At 54.3% G+C, this 20,305-nt stretch overlaps 1 protein-coding gene across 3 annotated transcripts; it reads right to left on the bottom strand.

Annotated features, from left to right (window-relative positions):
• Window positions 1–1,619: 1,619 nt before the first annotated feature.
• Window positions 1,620–20,230, bottom strand: ABCG8 (ATP binding cassette subfamily G member 8). 3 transcript variants are annotated; one of them, XM_036435173.2, is made up of 14 exons: window positions 20,052–20,104; window positions 17,640–17,699; window positions 15,613–15,737; window positions 14,438–14,588; window positions 10,523–10,761; window positions 9,855–9,987; window positions 9,474–9,743; window positions 7,194–7,356; window positions 7,024–7,107; window positions 5,637–5,836; window positions 4,621–4,697; window positions 3,504–3,771; window positions 2,502–2,629; window positions 1,620–2,420 (listed from the first exon to the last, which is right to left on the bottom strand). In XM_036435173.2, the coding sequence occupies exons 4-14, from the start codon at window positions 14,580–14,582 to the stop codon at window positions 2,283–2,285; spliced, it is 1,845 nt and encodes a 614-aa protein (XP_036291066.1). In that variant the 5' UTR covers window positions 14,583–14,588; window positions 15,613–15,737; window positions 17,640–17,699; window positions 20,052–20,104; the 3' UTR covers window positions 1,620–2,282. The 3 variants fall into 3 exon arrangements, with proteins under 3 accessions (XP_036291066.1, XP_036291065.1, XP_036291063.1); XM_036435172.2 differs by having other exon boundaries at window positions 15,636–15,737; window positions 20,052–20,102; XM_036435170.2 differs by lacking the exon at window positions 17,640–17,699 and having other exon boundaries at window positions 15,636–15,737; window positions 20,052–20,230.
• Between the last annotated feature and the right edge of the window lie 75 nt (window positions 20,231–20,305).

Below are 20,305 nucleotides of genomic sequence, written 5' to 3'. Positions count from 1 at the left end.
GTGTGTGTGTATATATATATATATATATATATATATATATATATCCCTTAGCTTTGCCCACGGAGAAGGTCTGAGAGCAGTGACACCCCAGTAGTAATGAGCATACTTATCACTCAGATCTTGGCTATTAAATACCATTTTCCACTAAGAGGGACCAATATGCTTTAAAGAAATGGCTGCTTCCAGGACTGGGTGGGAATGTACAAGATGAGCCTGAACTGCTTTGTTGTGAATGAGTGATAGGGACGTGTGGAAAGGAGGCAGACGCCAGCTAGCGTGGGCTCCTGTGGCCAACTCAGGGGCAATCTGCGCATCAAAATTAATAAGGATGGCAAAGGGAGGCAACACACTGAACAAAATAGGAAACCACACGTTTATATGGATAAAATTTCAAATGAATAAATAGAAAGTTTAATGAGGAATGGGAGCTTTACAGAGTGTCAAAGTATCTACCTACAAAATGCTTTTTTACTATAAAAGCAGGGGAAGTAGGGACTTGACTTGGAGAAGCCGGGCACACACCCCTTCCATCAAGCGGGACAGATGGAAACCACCTGACAGGAGGCAATGAGAAGACCACATTGTTCCAGTGATATCCCTCCCAAAGGCGCAGGGCCTTGATTGAATCACGAACATATACCAAACAAATGCAAACTGAGAGCTATTCCGTAAAATATGTACCGTATGTGTCAAGGTCAGGAAAGTCGAGGATTGTTGTAAACTGGAGACCATTGACAACTAGACCTAGCACTTGATCTTGATCTAGGTCCTTTGCTGTGATGGGCACTGTCAGAGCAATGAGTGCCTGTGGGATGGTGGCCAAGGGAACGTACAATGGGACAATGTGAATGTCCTGCGTGTGATGGTTGCACAAGGACACTGCTCCTTCAGCGTGCATACACATCACCCCAGGGTCTTCTTAAGATGCAGATTCTGAAGCGGTGGGTCTAGGCGGGGCCTGAGATGCTATCTAACCTGTTCCCAGGGAAGGCCCATGCCGTCAGCCAGGGGGCCACACTCGAAGTCGCCAGGACCCTGGGAACCTGTGGTGGACACTTTGCCTCCTAAACCCACCTCTTTTGGTTCCAGACTCTGGTTTTCCTTTGGGAACTATCTCCTCCCCGCTCTCCCTGCTCCTGTTTGGGGTCAAATGGTCCTCAAACCACCATAAAGGTTGTTTTGAGTGTTTTGTATGGTACCTGGCTCAGAGTAGATGCTCAATACATTTTTAAATTATTCAGTTTGGCTTATACAATTCGCTGGTAGCTTTTAGGTCATAGTCTGTCTTGACCGAGGCTAAACACAGAGTCTTGGGATTCTGGAAGATGAGGCCAAATATTCCGCTGGCTATTATGTTCTGGCTGCCTCTGGGTCCTATTATGTTCTGGCTGCCTCTGGGCCCTATCAGTTCTTGCCTACTTTGGAAGCAGCCTGAGTGCCCATCCGTAGATGAGTGGGGAAAAAAGCTGTGGTACATTTACACAATGGAATACTACTCAGCCATTTAAAAAACAATAAAAAAAAAAAAAAGGAAATCTTACCTTTTGCAACAGCATGGACAGACCTGGAAAGTATTATGCTAGGTGAAATAAGCCAGTTAGAAAAAGACAAATACCATGTGATTTCACTGACAAGTGAACGTAATGAACAATTAACCTTTCAAACAAAAGAGAAACAGACTCACAGATACAGAGAACAGACTGACAGCTGTCAGAAGGGTAGGGGTTTGGGGGGCTGGGTGAAAAAGGTCAAGAGACTAAGAAAACAAAAACCACACCTCCATAGGCACAGACAACAGTATGTGATTATCAGAGGGAAATGTAGGAGGCAAGAGAAGAGGGGAAAAGGGGGGTAAATGGTGATGGAAAGAGAATTGAGTTGGGGTAGTAAACACACAATCTAAAACCATCTTGCATGGCCTCGTTACTCAATTGATACCTAATTTGTTCCCATCCTGTATTGAGTTGCCTATATAAATACACATCAAAAGGAAATAAATTAGCAACGTTGTATGTAGGTGTCTCAAGCATGGTTCTCCTGTTCCCAGTAATCTTAGCCTCCTCCGGCCAGTTATCAGAAATCCCTTTCGACTGTCTTTATTCTACTGCCATCCTGTGGCCAGCTTGTGCCACTGCAGCACCGTGGCCAGATGTTGCTGAGCAGCTGTGCTCAACTGTCCTCACCTGTCCTCCTTGTACCCTCGGGGGGCTCTTGGGAGGAAGGGAGTGCCGGGGAAAAGTCTGCTTGAGCCCCTCACCAGCGGGGAAAAGTCCGGGTTTGAATCACCAATCTTGACTTGATTTCTGTTTGATGAACTTTAAGGACACGTAGTACAGGGCCACGAAGCCCCCGCTGATGCCCATGAGGATGAGGTAGATGGCGCAGAGCGGGTATGAGTCCAGGTGCATGGAGCTGAGGATCTGGGGACACGGACATCAGTGAGCTCATGGAGGCGGCCAGAGGGAGGCCAGGGCTAGGGGTCCGAGCCCTCGGCTACTTACTTTGTCTCCCGGGACTGGGAGGGTGAGGTTGCCGACCACCAAATGGTAAGTTTGCCCTTGAAAATGGATCAGCATCAGCCCTTCGAAGCACCATCGGAGGAAGGACACGTTGGAGATCCAGGCAGGCACTGAGGACAGCGAGAGCCACATTATTCACACCGGCCGACCTCTTGCTCCCTAAGAAACATCTCTGGAGACAGGGGGCCCTGCTGGAAGCAAGTGCCCTGATGGAGCAGGGCAGGGGGCGGACAAGAGGGTGGAAGGGCAGAGGGGCAGCTCGGGACAGGGGTGGGGGTGGGGGTGGCCAGTGGCCGCGGGATCGGGGCGTGTTGGTCCATAACAACTCCAGAGAGTAAGGTGTTGGGTGTCCCTCCCAGCACACACTCAGCCTCCCAGGGCAGGCGGGCTGTAGAGACTCAGCAGCCCCAGACCAAGATTTCCGAGTCCGCGTCCTGACCCTGGGGAGGGCTGAGGGCGAGGGGAGGAGGAGGAGGAGGAACACGGAGCCCTGCCAGGGAGGGTCAGGGAAGGCCTGGCCGAAGGAGGAGCTGAGGATGGTGCTGACTGCTGTTTCCATGGAGAGGGGGCCTGGAGTGTGTGGTGTGGGAGGCTCAGAGAGCCAGGTGCAGGCAGCAGGGGGTGAGCAGCCTGCCCTCCCCCGCGGGTTTGCCCTGAGAAGGCTCACTCCGCATGGAGAGGGCTGAGAGGGACGTCGGAAGGACCAGGGTACAGAGAGCAGGCTACGGCCTTGGCCCAAGATCGGACCGTAAGACCAGGGCTAGGGGGGGAAGGCGATGGGACATGTCAGGAAGATGGGGGAGGGAGGCAGAATGGGCCCGGCTCGCTGCCATGTGGAGGGTGGGGGAGAGAGGGTCAGGGGTGACGCCCAGGGGCCAGGTGAGGGTGATTCCCTCGGCGTGTAGGACAGTTGGACCCACATGGTGCGCTAGCACCTCCGGGCCAGAGCAGGCGGAAGCCGCAGGGGGCCTCCGCGCGCCTCACCTGTCCACAGGTTGCTCAGGCTGATCATGAAGCCGCCGGTGAGGTAGAAGGAGTTGTAGAGCGCGTTGCCCAGGAAGGAGGACATGTGGAAGGTGGGCAGCAGGGCGGCGGCGCACAGGGCCATGAGCCTGCAGCAGAACACCACCAGCCACACCAGCAGGAAGTGCAGCAGGAAGGGCTCGGCGGCCGGGCGCAGGTTGGCCAGCCAGTAGGTGGGCATCCCGTAGATGAGGATGTAGGCGCAGTGCTCCGGGAGCTCCCCGAGGATCTGCCAAGAGCAGCCCGTGCAAGGATGTGGAGCCGGCGCCTCCGCCTGCCGCTGTTCCTCATGCACGATTGAGGACAGCCACTCCCGGCCATGCCCCCGCCCTCCCGGGGGTCAGGCAGGTGGGTGCGGGGAGGTGGGAACCCTGGAGCGTGGCTCCCCCTGCAGGTGCCAGGTGCTCCCTCTGGGACAGGTGAGAGCACTTTCCCCCAGGGAGGCAGTGGGGATCTGTCCCAATAAGACCTGGTTTCCCGGCCCCACCCTGCCTGCCCAGTCCCAGGAGCTGTGTGACCGCCCTGAGCCTCCGCTTCCTTGAAATGAGAAGGCAGCACCCGCCGGCCCTGCCCCGGGGACACGGTGGGACTGGGGAAGGCGAAGGAAGTTAGATGTTTCCCACTTGTCTTTCGTAGGTTTCTGCTGACCAGTGCCCTTCCTGGCCCGCAGCCCGGGCCTCCCGGTAAGTGTTTACAGAGCATCAAGTCTCCGAAACCCCCCTAGGCCGCAGTGGTCGGCAAACTCATCAGTCAACAGAGCCAAATACCAACAGGGCGACGATTGAAATTTCTTTTGAGGGCCACATTTTTTAATCTTAGACTTCTTCTAACGCCACTTCTTCAAAACAGACTCGCCCAGGCCGTGGTATTTTGTGGAAGAGCCACACTCAAGGGGCCAAAGAGCCGCACGTGGCTCACGTGCTGCCGTTTGCCGACCACTGCCCCGAGGGAATATGGCATCTACCACCCCTGGCTCAGCAAAATGCTTCTCTGTGACTTCTGTATAACGAGGGCAGACTCCCCTGCCTCCACCCCCCACCCCGCCGGGCGGTCCCTCCCTCTCAGCCCCAGCAGTCACCTTGGCAAAGAAATAGGGGCCAGCAGTGTACAGCCCGTCTTCCAGTTCATAGTAAAGCATCGCCCTCTCCGAGTGACCTAGAAGGGGGAGAAAAGGACGCTGACAAAGTGAAATTACCTCACAGCCTTCCTGTTTGGTCGTCTCTCTTTAGTTCCATTAAAAATAGGGCCGAAACCAGCTTGGTTCAGTGGATAGAGTGTAGGCCTGCGGACTGAAGGGTCCCAGGTTCGATTCTGGTCAAGGGCATGTACCTTGGTTGTGGGTACATCCCCGGGGAGGTGGGGTGTGTGTGCAGGAGGCAACTGATCGATGTTTCTCTATCCCTCTCTCTTCCTCTCTGTAAAAAATCAATCTATATACATACATATATATATATATATATATATATATATATATATATATATATATATATAAAGATATGGCTGAGACTGGTTTGGCTCAGTGGATAGAGCGTCGGTCTGCGGACTGAGGGGTCCCTGGTTCGATTCCGGTCAGGGGCATGTGCATTGGTTGCGGGCACATCCCCAGTAGGGGGTGTGCAAGAGGCAGCTGATTGATGATTCTCTCTCATCGATGTTTCTAACTCTCTAACCCTCTCTCTTCCTCTCTGTAAAAAATCAATGAAATATATTTTTAAAAAAAGATATGCCATAATAAAAAGAAATAGTTATTTTGACTAAATGGTGTGTGTGTATGTGTGTGTGTGTGTGTGTGTGTGTGTGTTTAAGGCAGAGTAAAAGCATCCTGATCTGGATGTTTGTCATTCTGGGGCTTGTACCCTTGCTGTCAACTGTGAATCCTGCCGGGAGAGGAATGCTAGGACGCCTTGGAAATCCGCTGGCATTTGCATAGTAATATCACTGAGAAAACAACTCTCATCTTTTACTTCCTGACCATGGTGACATTCAATACACGTGTTTTCCCCGGGAGCTCAGAGCAACCCAGGTTGGCACTGGACCAGCTCGGGGGCCGGCGGGGGCCGAGGGGCGTGGGTGCCGGGGAGCGGGGACACTCACACTTGGCGATGACATCCAGGACCACGTTGAAGGGGATGAGCGCCCCGATCATGAACAAGAGGGCCGCCGTGTCCACGAAGGAGAGTGGGACGGCGCCGTGGCCGTAATAGAGGAACCCGATGACCAGGGACATGAGGCAGGCCTCCGCCCCGTGGATGAGGAGGGTGGGCAGGTCTCTGAAGTCATTGGCAATCTGACGCCTTAAAGACACAACAAAGGAAAGAGGTGCCCCCCCGTCCTATGACCTTGGCCGTGCCATGGGGTCTCTGTGAGCCTCGTCTTTCTCATCGGTAAAGCGGGGGTCGCCGTGGCCACGTCACGGAGCCGCTGTGAGGGCTGCGTGAGCCGATGAAAGCATCGGGCTCATGGCAGAGAGAGACTCGGAGAATGATGGCGTGGCTTTCATCACCGATCTGTCTGGCTGGAGATTTTACTGTAAGAAGCTACCGGAGGACATTGCCGATCAGGCATGTAGAGGGGGCATGTATAAGGATGTTGGCTACAGTTCCTTGTCATAGCAAAAGCCTAAAATAGTCTGACCATCCACAGGGTCTCCCAGGGTAAGTGGATCACGGCTGGATTGGACTGGACTGCCCAGGAAGATCTGAGCCAGGAGGGGCCGGGGAACTATCCTGAGGATCCCTCCCTCCCCACGCAAAAAGCCAGCCTAACATGGTTATAGAGCAAAGACCAATATGTGGAGGAAGGCCCCATTTTTGTGTTTTAAAAGGTTAGGTGCATGGGACCCCTTAGCCTCCCTCCCAGGTTGTGGTTTCCTCAGAGGGAGGGTGACGGGAGGGCCTCCTGTGCTGCCTGAATCCCTCACCACCAGCTCGTGTGCATTCTGTGGTCTCTGCCCCGCCGGAACATTTGGATTTTGTTTAAAGAATAAAATAGCGGGGCCAAAACCGGTTTGGCTCAGTGGATAGAGCGTCAGCCTGCGGACCGAAGGGTCCCAGGTTCGATTCCGGTCAAGGGCATGTATCCCGGTTGCAGGCGCATCCCCAGTGGAGGGTGTGCAGGAGGCAGCTGATCAGTGTTTCTCTCTCATCGATGTTTCTAACTCTCTATCCCTCTCTTTTCCTCTCTGTAAAAAAAATCAATAAAATATATATTTTTTTAAAAAATTGAGAGAGAGAGAGAAAAAAAAGAAAGAATAAAATAGCGGGAATGCTCCGCATCACACGCCAGAGCTGGTGCTGGTCTCGGCGACGCTGACTTTTCCCCAAGGATTTACTTCTCTGCATTCACTTCAGACTCCCGTGGCTCCTCCCAGTTCACTTTAGAGATAGGGCTTACTTGGCTACAGCCGTCTCTCGCCCCGGGTGGGAGGGATGGCGGGTGTGAGTGTGTGTGTGTGTGAGTGTGAGAAACGGCAGACAATTACCGGATCAGCGTGGCGAACTGCTGCACGGGGCCAGGCAGCCGGGTGGGCGTCGAGAGGTGGTTGGGGTCACTCGGGAGGACCAGGCTGTCGAGGCGGAGAGTGTGTCATGGGGACGTGGGGGCGGCCGCCTCCCGGAGGGCTCTCCCCACTGAGCCACCCGGCCGCCTCACCTCTTGGAGCAGGAGTCTGCGCCCGGCTCCCTGGCCTCCGCTCTCCACAGGAAGTCATCGAAGCCACGCACTTTTTGCTGGAACAAGGCTGCGAGGGACTGCGCCTTCTCCCTGGTGGCCACTTCCCGTTCCCGGCTCTGCCTGTCTATGCTGGTCAGGTCCACTGCAAGCAGAGCGTGTGGGGTCACGGGGGACCCGGCCCTCCTCTGCTCACAGGGAGGCATCAGGACAGGCCCACATGCTCCTGGCCCTCTGGGAGGGGACCATGAAGCACGGTCAGAGCAGAGAGAGGGACAGAGACCCCCAGGGCTGCTCCCCTGGACCAGCCAGCCACATCCACAGAAAGCCTGCCTCCGGGGAAGGGGACCACAGATGAAGCCTCACACCCAGGCTCCTGACAGGACACCTCAGGGCAGAGAAGGAGGCCCTGCACCTCTGGATCCACAGACCGTGGCCCAGGGAAACCCCGGTTCCAACCGTGGCCGTCCCTGCAGCTCAGGAGCAGGACTCAGCCTCCCTGTGGGCTGGCCCAGCCGAGGCCAAGGGGTCTGGGCCCCTGGAGTCCTAGTCCTCCCTGTCAGTTGCCATGTGGCTTCTCACACAGCCTGCCCGTGTGGGGAGGCCGTTTCAGCTGGACGTGCCAGGGGTCCATTAACGACAACTAAATCTCTCACTGTCCCCAGGTAGGGGAGCCAGCATGACGGGCTGCAGAACCAGCTGTCCCCTCCCAGCCCCCCTGACCCTGTGGGGACGCCTGGGAGCCAGGCCTAGGCCTTTTCTTATAGGGCCGCTGCAATGCTAGGTGGGCACCCCTGGCTGGGCACACAGGGCCTTCCTGGCCCAGCCCCTGCAGGCTCCCTCCAGCCTCCCTTGGCTGGGGTGACCCCTGAGCCTCTCTGCCTCTTCCCTCCTCCGTCCTCTCGCAGGGAGGATAATGTCTAGGAGGGCCTGGTGAGCTGGGACGTGTGCCCTCAGTGTGCAGGGCTGGAGCTCAGGACGCTAGACTCTGCCCACAGCCCCCAACACCCGAGGCGGTGAGGGTCTTACTGGCAAGAGCCCCCACCCCCCCAAAAATGGTGACAATAAAACGTAAAGAAAAAGCAAGTGTTTTCAGGTCCGGTCTGGGTGTTTGACCTCTGGTAACCCGGCCCCGGGGTTACTGCAGTTCCTCCCGGTGGCAGGTTGGCAGGTGCCCTCTGCCCCCTTATCTGATCTGGGGACGGCTGGCCTGAGGATGACACACCGGCAGGGAGCCCGGCTGGCACCTGACACAGGGAGGGAGGGAGGGGGTGACTTCTGGGTGAGTTCACACCGTGCGGAGCGCAGGGTGAGGGCTGGCGGGTGAAGAGAGTGTCTGTCCCACTGGGGGAGGGGGAGGGTGGCTGCTGGGCGGAAGAGGGTGGGCAGCAGGGCCCGGAGTCAGAGTGGGGGCTGGCACACACGGATGGGGAATCCCAGTTCTGCACCTTACGGCTGTGCAAGGTGTCTAACTCTTTGGATTCCCGTCTTCTCATCCGTGCGGATGGAAGGGGCTTGAGGGTCAAAGGGACACCCTGTTGTGGTGTGGGGCTTTGGGCCCTGTGTCTGCCCTCAAGGAGACGGCCCCTGCCATCATGCTTATGGTAGGGCCCTCTCTACACCAGCCCATCCCGGGAGAAGGCTGGGGCCGCAGCCAGCTATGGGGTAGGCCGTGTCCCTCAGCACTCAGCGCTGGGCACCTGCTTTTGGGGCAGGCATCTGGGGGGCAACCTCCCCACAGGAGTGAAGACAGTGTCCACGTGTCCCCGGAGGGCCATCGGCTGAGGGCTCAGCACCCAAGCAGAAGGGCCTCTCCGGTGCTGACAGCAATTTCACATCTAGAGATTCATTGTCCGAGAGCACCAAAGGCCCTGAGCTGGCCTGCGCCCCGACTCCCCCTAACCCCTCCTCCCTAACACTCCCACCCGGTGCCTTCTGGCTCGCTGCCTCTGTGGGTGCAGCTTTAGGATTTCCTGGAGGCTCCCAATTTCAAACATTCTGTTTCTATATAGAGATTAAGTAAAGGCCACGATTGTAGACATGGATCCAAACTCTCTTGGATCCCACCCCTCCAGCGTGGCACACGTCGCATTTTTAATCTGTGTGTGCACAGGGGTGGCTGTGTCAGCAGCTGCCTTTCTCAGGCCTCGTTTCTAGCATTTGATGCTAGCACCCGCTCTGCCCACTCCTCGTCCCGCCCCCTCATCTATCCAGCAGGCTCTGGGGAGCCCTGAGTCCCAGGCCACAGCCTGGCCGGCTCACCGTAGAAGTCGGCGGGGTTGCTGTAGCGAGGACAGGGGTGGCCGAGGGCGGTGAAGTAGGGGACCATGTGCTGGGCCGCCCCCAGGTAGATGGTGATGCCCGACGCCATCAGGAGGACCAGGTCGAACAGCCGGAAGATGTCGGAGCGAGGCTGGTGCAGGGAGATGAGCACCAGCCGGTTGCCCTTGGCCAGCCGGGACAGCGTCTTCACCAGGTTGTGGGCCGTGAAGCTGTCGAGGCCCGAGGTGGGCTCGTCCAGAATGAGGATTCCTTCCGGAGGAAGAGAGGGGCCTGGTCAGTGGGCAGGAGCCTGTCTAGACCAGGCTAAGCCAGGTGGGCAACCCAGGCCCCTCCTGCCCGCCCAGCACCCACAGCCCTCACCTGGGTTCCACAGGAGCTGCACCCCGATGCTGACTCTCCGCCGCTCGCCCCCCGACACTCCCCGCACGTAGGTGTTGCCCACGCGCGTGTGGGCGCACTGCCGCAGCCGCAGCTCCGCGATCACGTCGTCCACCTGAGGACCAGAGGGGCCGGGCCCCGCTCAGGGCCAGACTATTCTGCTCCAGAGTATCAGGACCTCTGGGTCTCTGGATGGGCTTAAAGCCCCAGCTTCGTTCCCCTGATACACTGACTGCCCGTGCACGGATGTCGTGGGCTGGGAATGTGGCTGTGTCTTGGACACAAGGCAGTTGGACTCCCTGCCCCCATGGAGGACCACAAAGCAAACGCCCATCACATGTTTTGGCACCTGCTGGGAAGGGAAACACCTGGGCTGAGATGGCTCACAGAGGGCTCTGGGGCTGTAAAGGCTGGTGAGGGGCGGGGCAGAGCCTACGATGGATGGATGGATGGATGGATGGATGGATGGATGGATGGATGAATGGATGGATGGATGAGTGGATGGATGGGTGGGTGGATGGATGGAAGGAAGGATAGGTGGGTGGGTGGATGGATGGATGGTGAGCTGGGTTGTTCAAACCATTGGTGGCTGGGTCCTGAGGCAGGGAGGGGGAGGAGGTCATGGTTTTTGGGGTCACGGAGTCAATTACCCTTTTGTCACGTTGAGCCTGGGAGAAGGTTCTGGGCAGGCGCAGCTGGGCCACGAAAGCCAAGGTCTCACGGACAGTCAGGTTGGGGAGCAGCTGGTCGTGCTGGCGCACGTGGGCCACCGACTTCCTCACCAGCTGGGGCGTGCTGGGCTGCCCGTTGATCCAGATCTGACCCGTCTTAATTTTGCCACCATGGCCTCGCCCGGTGATCACGTCCAGCAAAGAGGCTCTCCCACAACCTGCGAAGCCACCAGAGACATCCCTGAGGTCACAGAGTCTGCGGGGTCAGCCTGGAGGCCACGGTGAGCCTGGGCTGTCTGTCCTCACAGAAGGGACTGGTCCTAGGGAAGGGGCACCGCACTCAGCCCTGGATGGGGCAGCCCAGACTGGAACTCCCAGCCTCTGCCCACAGCCATCCTGAGCACAGCGATGCGGGCACAGGGATGCTGGGGGCTGAAGCCAGGTCCGCCAGGGGCCGAGTGGCAGGAGAAGGATGGAGTCGGGGCTGCCACAGGCCTGCCTGTGCCTGGAGTGTGTCCCCTCCCTCGGAAGCAGTGTGTCCCCTCCCTCCCACTGGCGTTAACTGCACAGTGAAGCTGAGCTATTGGGGGCTGGCAAATGTGCCAGTGGCATTTCACCATTCATCTCGTTTGGCTCGGAAGCTAGCTTTGTGGGAAGGACTAATTTGAAGAATTAATAGGGTGTCTTTAAAAAATGTGAAAGCGAGTCTATTTTCAGAAGTAAGGAAGGAACAAAAATAGAAAAGTAACAAATGTGGGAATGATTTTAAAATTACAGCATGGTGTACATGTGTGTTCTGAGTTCCTCTCCACCTTTTACAGGCTCTTATTTAAAAAATAAATTTTAATTGAGTTTAGAGAGGGAGGAAAAAATAGAGAGAGAGAGAGAGAGAGACAGAGAGAGAGAGAGAGAGATCAGTTTGTTGTTTCACTTATTTATGCATTCATTGATTGATTCTTATATGTACCCTGACCAGGGATCAAACTCATAATCTTGGGATATTGGGATGATGCTCTAACCCATTGGGCTATCTGGCCAGAGCCTATTTGCTCTTATTATTATTTTTTTTTCAGTGATACTATTTACTCTCCCTACAAAACAACAACAACAACAAAAATCGCAACAAAACAATGACCCATTGCACACAAATGCATAGCACCCACTTCTGAATGACGTAGTGATTGCTATCGCTGTGGGGATGAGCCAGATTGCAGCAGGATTCCGGATGCTCGAGGAGACTCTCTGACAGTCACTTAAATTGTGAAAGAGAACTGGGCTCAGGATCTGAGAGCACCTTTGTGGGACAGAGCTGGGAAGAGCCTGCCCACTTCCCCCAGGAGGGAGCCTGTCTACAAATCCCTTTTAGCGAGCAAATCTTCCAAGCTGTTTCCAAACAAGGAAGGTGCCAATGCACATCAGGTAACAAGTCTCCTGCAGGCAGCCCCCTGGCCTCTGTCCAAAAAAATGAAAATCAAGAAGCTTCCCCAGGGCTCCTTCTGCATAGGGACCACAGGCTTTCAGGGTAGAGGGTAGCAGGAGGAGGGCTCCTGTAGCAAGTTGTACAAAAGTTCCTGAACCTGCTGGGCCCCACGTTCTCTGAGGAACCTTCTGATGTCTCCCCACAAGTGGACATGGGGGAAGAGAGAAACATTGATGTGAGAGAGATATGCTGCCTTCTGGGTGCACCTCTCTCAGGGTCCCTGAGAACTGAGGTGGAGCCCCGTGGCCAGGAGAGAAACGAGAGAGGTGGGCTCTGGCCCTGTGCCCTGCTCAGCCTTGGACACTGGCTCCGGACTCTGGGAGCACAGGGGACTTTGCCAACATTCGCAGAGACCGTGGGATTCCCAGTCAGGAGGGGAAAGGCCACGTTTCCTAAACAAGACTTTGTGAGTGTTAGGTCACCTCTGACTTCCCGTCTTTGCGGGCTGGCGCCATTTTGGGGCTCAGCACATCTGGGTTTCCAGATGACCTAATACATTCACGATTTTTTACCCATTTTGGCTTTGTGTGTTCCTCCTTTGTGTGTTCCTCCTTCAACCACCCTACCAGTGAGAGCAGTGGGTGCCTTTCCAGCATTGGTACGACTGGGGAGACCCTCCTGAACCAGGAGCAAACACTTGCATTCGAGATCCTCATAAAAGGGATCTCTGGAGCAGTAAGTTCATTTATGGGAGAGCACTTTCGGCACTGCTGAGTCCATAGGAGAAGCTAAAATGCCTGGGCTGTTTTATTTTTTAAATTAGAACTAGAAACTGATGAACAAAATAGATCCAGACACATAGAAGCATGGAACAGACTGTCTAATCTCAGAGGGAATGGGTAGGTGGGTGGGAAGAGATTAAACAAAGAACTTGCATGCATATATGCATAATCCATGGACATAGACAAGAAGGCTTGGGGTGGGGGGGGCGAGGGGGGGGGAGGGACGGGCTAGAAGGAGTCAATGGGGTAAAGAGGGGACATATGTAATACTTTCAACAGTAAAAATTGAAGAACCATATTATATAAATAGACTATATTATTTTTTGTGAGAGGAATAAATGTCGCAAGTATTATGGATAAGCCTTTCTAAGAAATCATCTTAATAATTTCTGCCAAGCAAACCCGAAGCTAAACCCACTGAGCCTATCCTATGGTCAAAGGACCTGCTCAACGTAGCATCTCCCAACCAGGGATGCTGACAGCTGCCGGGCTCTGGGCAGTGAGATGGCCCGGTAACAGCCCATGGGTCTCTGAGATTGTTAATTCTTGAAGGAAAAGCAGATAAAACAAGAAGAGCCACCAGGGGTTAGAAACAAAAACAAAGCTAGCCTATGAAGTACCTACTTTTTTTCCTATTTAGGTCAGAGTTTCAGGGTCGGGGCCATGAGCAGTTAGGCTATGACCTGTGTGTGTGTGTGGAGGGGTGTTCCAGTGACAAAGTACACTTATATATACACATTTGATCTTTGGTTAGACAATAAACAGAACTTCCCTATCTGAAGATTGTAAAAATTTGGAGCAGATGTTTAAAAAGTTGAGTAATCTGTACTTCTGGTAATGATTAATGAGAAGGCATAAAGTGCTGTCTCTAACACGATGTAAGGGAGACATTATTTTATCTGAGATTATAATCAGGAGACCAAAGTTCTAGTTCTAGGTCTGCATGAAATGTATGTTCTTAGTGTGTGCATGTGTGTGTGTGTGTGTGTGTGTGAGAGAGAGAGAGAGTGAGAGAGAGAGAGAGAGAGAGAGAGAGAGAGAGAGAGAGAGAAGGCAGGGGAAAAGACTCTAGAAATATGGAGGGCTAGATAATTTGAAAACCCTCCTGTAAAGATGCTTCCAAACAGGTAAGGAGAAAAAAAGGTAGAAGACAATAATGAGAGTGGACTCTGTTCTCCAAGGCCCCTTCAGTCCCGCCTTCGGCGATGCCAAGTCTGGCGCATGGAAGTGACTGAGGCACTGCAAGCATCTGGAGCTGTGCAGAGGGTTGAAACTTGGGCCCAGACTTGGAGGGGCTGTGTCTACCCACTATCTGACCGTAACCAGAATCCGATTGTGGGGAAGCAATGAATGCTCTTTGGGTGGAGGAGCCCCCTGAAAAGAACATTCCATTCTGAAGCTGCATGAGGATCCTGGAGAGATTTTTGACTTGGTCTCAATCACAGGTGTTACGGCTGCAGCTTCAAAAGGCTCAGTCCTGATTCCACACCAAGGATTCTCAGCGACTGCTTGAGAGCTGCGTGCGAAGTGGAGCAGCAGAGATCTGAACCCAGGCCTGTCGGCCCCAGAACCTGTGCTCTCAAGCACTCAGCTAGAGGACTCTCCTAGTCAGGGAAGGGTTCTGTGGGAGCATCCACTTGTCCAAGGGACCATTCTGCAACCCATGGCCCCACCGCCTGCCCTTCAAGGTACCTGAGCTCCCTATGATGGCCAGCATCTGCCCGCTCCTCACTTTGAAGCTCAGGTTCTGGATGCCCAGCTCACAGGAGTCCTTATGAGAGGCCCAAGGCATCTTAAACTGAGCCAGCTGCTCAAACCAAGGCACCTGGGAGGCCATGTCCACCTGTGGGGAGACACCAGGAGGTTCCTCAGAGAGCTGGGGGCTCAGCAGCTTCGGGAGCTTCTGTTCAGCTCACTCCAGGAGCCCTCCTCCCGCTGATACACCAGGCCCGACGGGCACCCCGGCAGGCTCTACCAGGCTCGGAGGCGAGCCCACCATCCTGAGAGCCTGAAACTGTCTGACGATAACACCTGGGAAACATGTGTCATAGCAGAACAGAAATAAAAACACCTCAAGTAAAACGATGCCTTCACTCAATAATAACAGGAATTGACCGAATGTTTGCTATGTGCAAGGCATTGTATTAAGCGATCTACACTCATTATCTCATGCAGTCTTCATTGCAAACCTATTACATGGGTGTGATTAGAATCCCTGTTCTCATAAAGCTCAGAGCAGGCAGTAGCTTGCTCATGGTCACATAGCTAGCAAGTGGCAGTGCAGAGAGAAGTGACGGCATGGCTCATTAGCTCGTCCCAACTCACCTCCATGGGAAGCCAGAATTGAGACTCCATCCCAGGCCCCACCCTATTCCAACTGGGCCCCTCGGGGTCTGACCCTGGGGAAGTGTGGAAAAGGCACTTGCACTCGGAATGTTTTATTTAGCTCCAGGGACAGTACAGTTAGAAAAGATTCAAAAAGTGAAAAAAAATCTACACAAAGTCTGTAGTTTAGTTCCTCGTCTCATACCCCTGTAATACCTTCGCTTGGATCACTGTGCTACGGACTGCAGGTCAGCAAGTTGTTCACGTCAGGGAAAGTGGGACAAAGGGTAACGGGAACGCTGCACCATTTTTGCAACTTTTTCAAAAGTCTAAACTTGTTTCAAAATATAAAGTTAATAAAGCTCCAGAGATTCTAGAGATCTTTCTCCCCTACAGGCTTACACAGTTTGCTTCAGGCTTTAATACGGGCCTTTGCTTATGCCTGAAAACCCCAGGGCCATGGAAGGGGCCTCCGTGGGGCTTGCACCCATCCCTCCGGGCCACTTAGGAGTCTGTTTGGCCTTCTCTGCCCGCTCTCCCACCTTGTTCTTAGGTGTGCCTCTACCTGGTAGCTGAGGCCCTGAACCTCCAAGGTGTTGGACGGGCCACTGTAGGTGAAGTACAGGCTGTTGTCACTTTCAGAGGAGAACAAGCTGTCCTGGAGGCCCTGCAGGGAGACATGACCAGGTGAGGGGCTCTTTCAGAAGCTGCCAAGGACACAGGATAAGCTGAGGGGGAGACCCGGCAGGTGAGAACAGCAGCTAGTGTGGCTGGGAACTGAATTTGCAAGACATGGGTCGGGCCAGGTGGACCCAAGGGCTGTGAGACAATGGGGCCTCGATGAGGGCACATCTCCTCTTCCTGCAGAGAGAGCTTTAGGACCGCTTCCCCCCTACTCATCCCCCCACCCCCACCCCACCGGTCCAGTTCCTGGCCCCAGAGAACCTCAACTGCAGGCTGGTGGGTGGTGAACCCAAGCAGCCCATGACGTATGAGAACTGGTCTCTGGACTGGAGGGAGTTGTGAGCCTCTGTGCTCGGGGAAGACCTGAGCTGGGAACCGTCCTTTGACTTGCTCTTCCACACATCAGACTTAGTATCTCCTAATGTCAACAGGCTTCACATACCAGCATGTGAGAGGAAAAGCGCTAGTCAGCAAGCCAATGCTCCAAGTTTATGAGGACACCATCCTTAGGAAAGTTGCATTTTATTTTGATGAGGAGTTTTGCACAACAAAGCTACTGAACAGGCTGTTGGGAGATTCAAAGGAAGTCCCTTTCTCCTCCTCCTGCTTCTCCTGCTCCTCCTTTGTCTTGCTGCTATTTTTGCTGGATTGGTGCTGTATTTGAACGTCCATCAAATCGATGTTTTGTGGTATCAGCTGATACCTTTGAATGGTACTGACAATCTGCAGATCTGAATTCCTTCTATTTTATCAATTCAATTATATAATCCCTGCAACCTAGAAAAAAAAAAAAAAACCCTGCCCAGTAAAGTTTCTGGGGTTTTTTTTTTTGTTTGTTTGTTTTGTTTTGTTTTGTTTTTCATGCATTCCAGTTTCCCTCCATTCTGTAGTGCAGAGGAAAGTACATATTCGCTAACGAGTTCCAGCTGCCTCTGGTCTGCCCTCACAGGGGCCAGTCGCACGCTGATGCATTCCTGCAGTCAATCAATCAATCAAGCATCCAACAAACACATATTGGGAGCCCACGGCATGTTTCAGGCACGGAGTCTGGGATGTGACCGCGGGACAGACAGTCTTTGAGAAGCTTAGACGTTAGCCGGTGAGACAGGTGATTAGGATGGAGCAGGACAGGTGAGGCGCAGAGGCAGGTTGACCTCAGGCAGCCAGTCAGGGTGTATTTTCACTGTGTACAAGGTGCTGTGTGGGAAAATAGCATGATGATGGTTTCTGTGAAAATAACACCAGCCAGTCTTTGTCAAAGCCTCGCTGCGATGGTGGGGGTGAGAGGTATATTCCAGAGCAATGAGTGGAAGGCGATAAGTACAGGTGACAGTCAGCGGCAGGCCCACTGCGAGTGGCCCACAGATTTCTGGGAGAGTCTGGAAACAGCAGACCATGGCCCCTTAGCTTGTTTAATGTTAGAACTAATACCATGAAGATCCTAAGTGATACAGGGAAACGTGGGAAAGATAAATAGCGCATTCGGCAGAAGCGCTATCTTTGGGGAACAGAACTGAGGGGGATGTATAAGGGAGGAGGGTGAAGGGAGTTCGGGTTCCGGGCTCCTGGAGAGAATATGAGGGCTTCACTATTCTTCCAGCTGAACTGTCTGAAATATTTCAAAATATGTTTTCAAATTGAGAGAGCTGGCCAGCGAGTAGAACTCCAGATTTCTACTCCTACCTCGACCTCCAGCTGCTAATGCCTCTAAGACATGGATGGAGGTGGAGGAGGTGAGAGGGTCTGCACCCTCAGAGGCAGAGAATGAAGCTCCTGGGAAGACCAAGAGCAGATCAGAGGGCTGCTGGATCCCAGCACGGCCCCTACCACCTCCACCACCAGCATTCGCAGTGCCTCGCTTTACCATTTACTTTTGTTACCTTACCAGAGATTCTACGGGCTAATAAGCATCCTGTCTGTTTGCTTGTTTTTAAACAGCAAATATCTGTAGGAAGGAAGGTAGTCAATAGGTATAAGACAGGAGTTAGCTCAGAAATTGCTTCTGCAAACGAACATCTGGCCCTCCCCAGGTTAGATTTCCGGGGAGAGGGGCTGCTGAGAAAGGAAACTTGGACAGTTTGGAAATCTGGAGGTGATCTCAAGCCAGGGGGGAGGGGAGAGGTCCACTTTCCAGTTAGGTAGGTGCTCCGAGGAGGTGAGGGTTCTGGGGCTCAGAGCATCCCCTGTGCCCTGGACCGGCTAGGGCAGTCCAGACCCCAACTCCCCTCAGGGGACTGTGCCTTTGGGAGCAGCATTGGCAGCTCAGCTTTCTGAAGAAGAGAATCTGTGGCCTCTGTCCCATTTGAAGTATTTTCCTTGGCTCCCAGGAAGGATTTGTGAGGCTCTTCCTGAGGTTTTGACAAACGCGCTGTATTTTTCAAATACTTAAATATCTACTTGGCTGACATCTTAATCAGTACGACTGTCAGAACATCACTTGAATTTCTGACAGGTGACACCCAAAAAGCAAAAGCGGGTTTATTTGTAGGTAACCAGCTCGGCTCCTGCTGGGCTACACTGTAATTTCTCCTTCTATTAACTTCTGATCGAACTCCTCAGTCGGAGCACAGAGAGGAAAGAGACTGGGAGCACAGAGCACAGGGTCCTTGTCCTGAGATGAGGAGCCCGTGGCCTGGACAAGCAGCGATGTGCAGAGGAAGCATGCTGAGGATGCACACAGGCTTTGTTATTGGCGGAGGGGAACAGCCAGGCTTTTTCTAAAATGTCCCGCTCAGGCCTCACACAGCTCTGCCCGGAGGCCTGGGCCCCTCTCACCCTCCTCTGCTCAGGGTCCTGCCCTCGGACTGAGGCGTCTGTGGCTGAGGACACTGGCCACCCCGCGTACCAGGGCCCCAGAATTTCCTGTGTGAATGACCGCAAGTGCACGCTCAGGGCCTGTGTGGACCTTGCCCAGGCCCCTCCTCCTGACGGACAGTACTGCCCAAATGGCCATCCCCGGCCACGGGGGCATCTGTCTGTGGAGAGTGTTTCTGGAATGGGTGTGGGCAGGGTGGGTGTGTGAGGTCACGTGTGGAGCTGGGGTGGGCAGAGGAGGCAGACAGGCTGTGGGTTGGGTTGGAAGGTGGTTTCCCTGTGCCAGTACATTCTAGTTGTTCCTCCAAGAAGTCCTAGAATTTTTATTTTTAATTGATTGATTTTTAAAGGGGGGGGGGGGGAAGGGAGACAGAGAGAAAGAAGGAGCGGGAGGGAGGGAGAGAGAGATTTGATGCATTCCTTGGTTGATTCTTGTTTGTGTCTTGACCGGGGACCAAACCGGAAACCTTGGCTCATCGGGATGATGCTCCAACCAAATGAGCCCCCTGACCAGGGCTGAAGTCCTAGAAGTTTTAAATTCGCACCCGGCATTCCAGGTTGTGGGGAAGGTCCATGAAGGTACGAGGATAGAAACTATTTTCTATTTAATAGTTTTTAGCTTAACAACTTTAAAATGTCTAGACGTAGGATATGTAGCCCTCATCTAGTGGTTCTCTTGGCGCCCGAGTGACAGGATCGGAGAAGAGAGAATGGGAGCCACAGATTCCTGCCCGCACTCCTGGAGGCCAGCTTCCTGAGCCATGGTGGCTGCACTGTCAGACCTCTAGGTCCTAGGACAATGTCAGCCACCGCGGAGTCTGCATCCTGGTCAGGCTGTGAGCACGGCAGTCACGGTTCCTGGGAGTCATTTCCTGTTGAGCTCAGCCCGGTGGGTTTTCCCAGAGCACAGCTGGTCATCTGCAGTGGCGGCGAGCTCACCAGAATGGTGGGCCCCGGTGGGCCTGGCTCAGGTCAGCAACTCAAGACTGTGGCCTTCCCCTTGGTGTGTGGCATCCTCAGTGACTCCCCTCTCTCCCCCTCGTCCCCAGAGCAGGCAGGCACAAAAAGGGAGGGCGGGGATTGGTATCCTTTCAGCCTTCCCAGTCAGCCTCCGGCTTCAGATCCTGCCCATGCCCTGATTTTAATCAAAGGCCATTTCTCAAGTAAGCGTTTCTTACATGGGCCCCAGCCTCTCGGCCCCTGGCTGTCGCCTGTTCCTCCCAGCTCTCTCTGGGGTAGCACGGCTGCCTGCTGTAGCCACATTTTGAGCATAAATCCGGATGTTCCCACAGACGTCACCTGCCATCCGGTCTCCTGGGTTTCCTGCTGCAGGGATTCCCAGCTCGACTCCCAGGAAATGGGGTCCAGCTGCCTCGGCCTCACTCCACTCACTATCGCTTGTGGACAGAAGGTTCCCGAGGGAGGAGAATAAGGCCCAGCTCACCCCCACCCAGCAGGACGGAGGTGACGCCCCATCACTCACCGAGGCGTCCTGGGGAGCAGCCCCGGTCCGCAGCCCTCTGTCCTCGGGGGCCGTCTCAGCCATGGGGCCCGGGCAGCGTCGGCGGCGTCCCTGGCTGCGATTCCTTGGGACCTTAGCTGCCACCTGCCAGCGTCACTGTTTTCTCTCTGTCCCGCAGCGAAGCAACCTCTGGCCCTCGCTGTCTGGCTCCCAGCATGCCTCTCTGGCCAGCCTCCCCGCAAGCACAGCATGTGTGTCCTGCCCACCGCCGAGAT

This window comes from Pipistrellus kuhlii, unplaced genomic scaffold, assembly GCF_014108245.1.
Source record: "Pipistrellus kuhlii isolate mPipKuh1 unplaced genomic scaffold, mPipKuh1.p scaffold_m20_p_13, whole genome shotgun sequence".
Taxonomy (NCBI): Eukaryota; Metazoa; Chordata; class Mammalia; order Chiroptera; family Vespertilionidae; genus Pipistrellus; species Pipistrellus kuhlii.
This window is presented reverse-complemented; position numbering and strand designations above follow the sequence as displayed.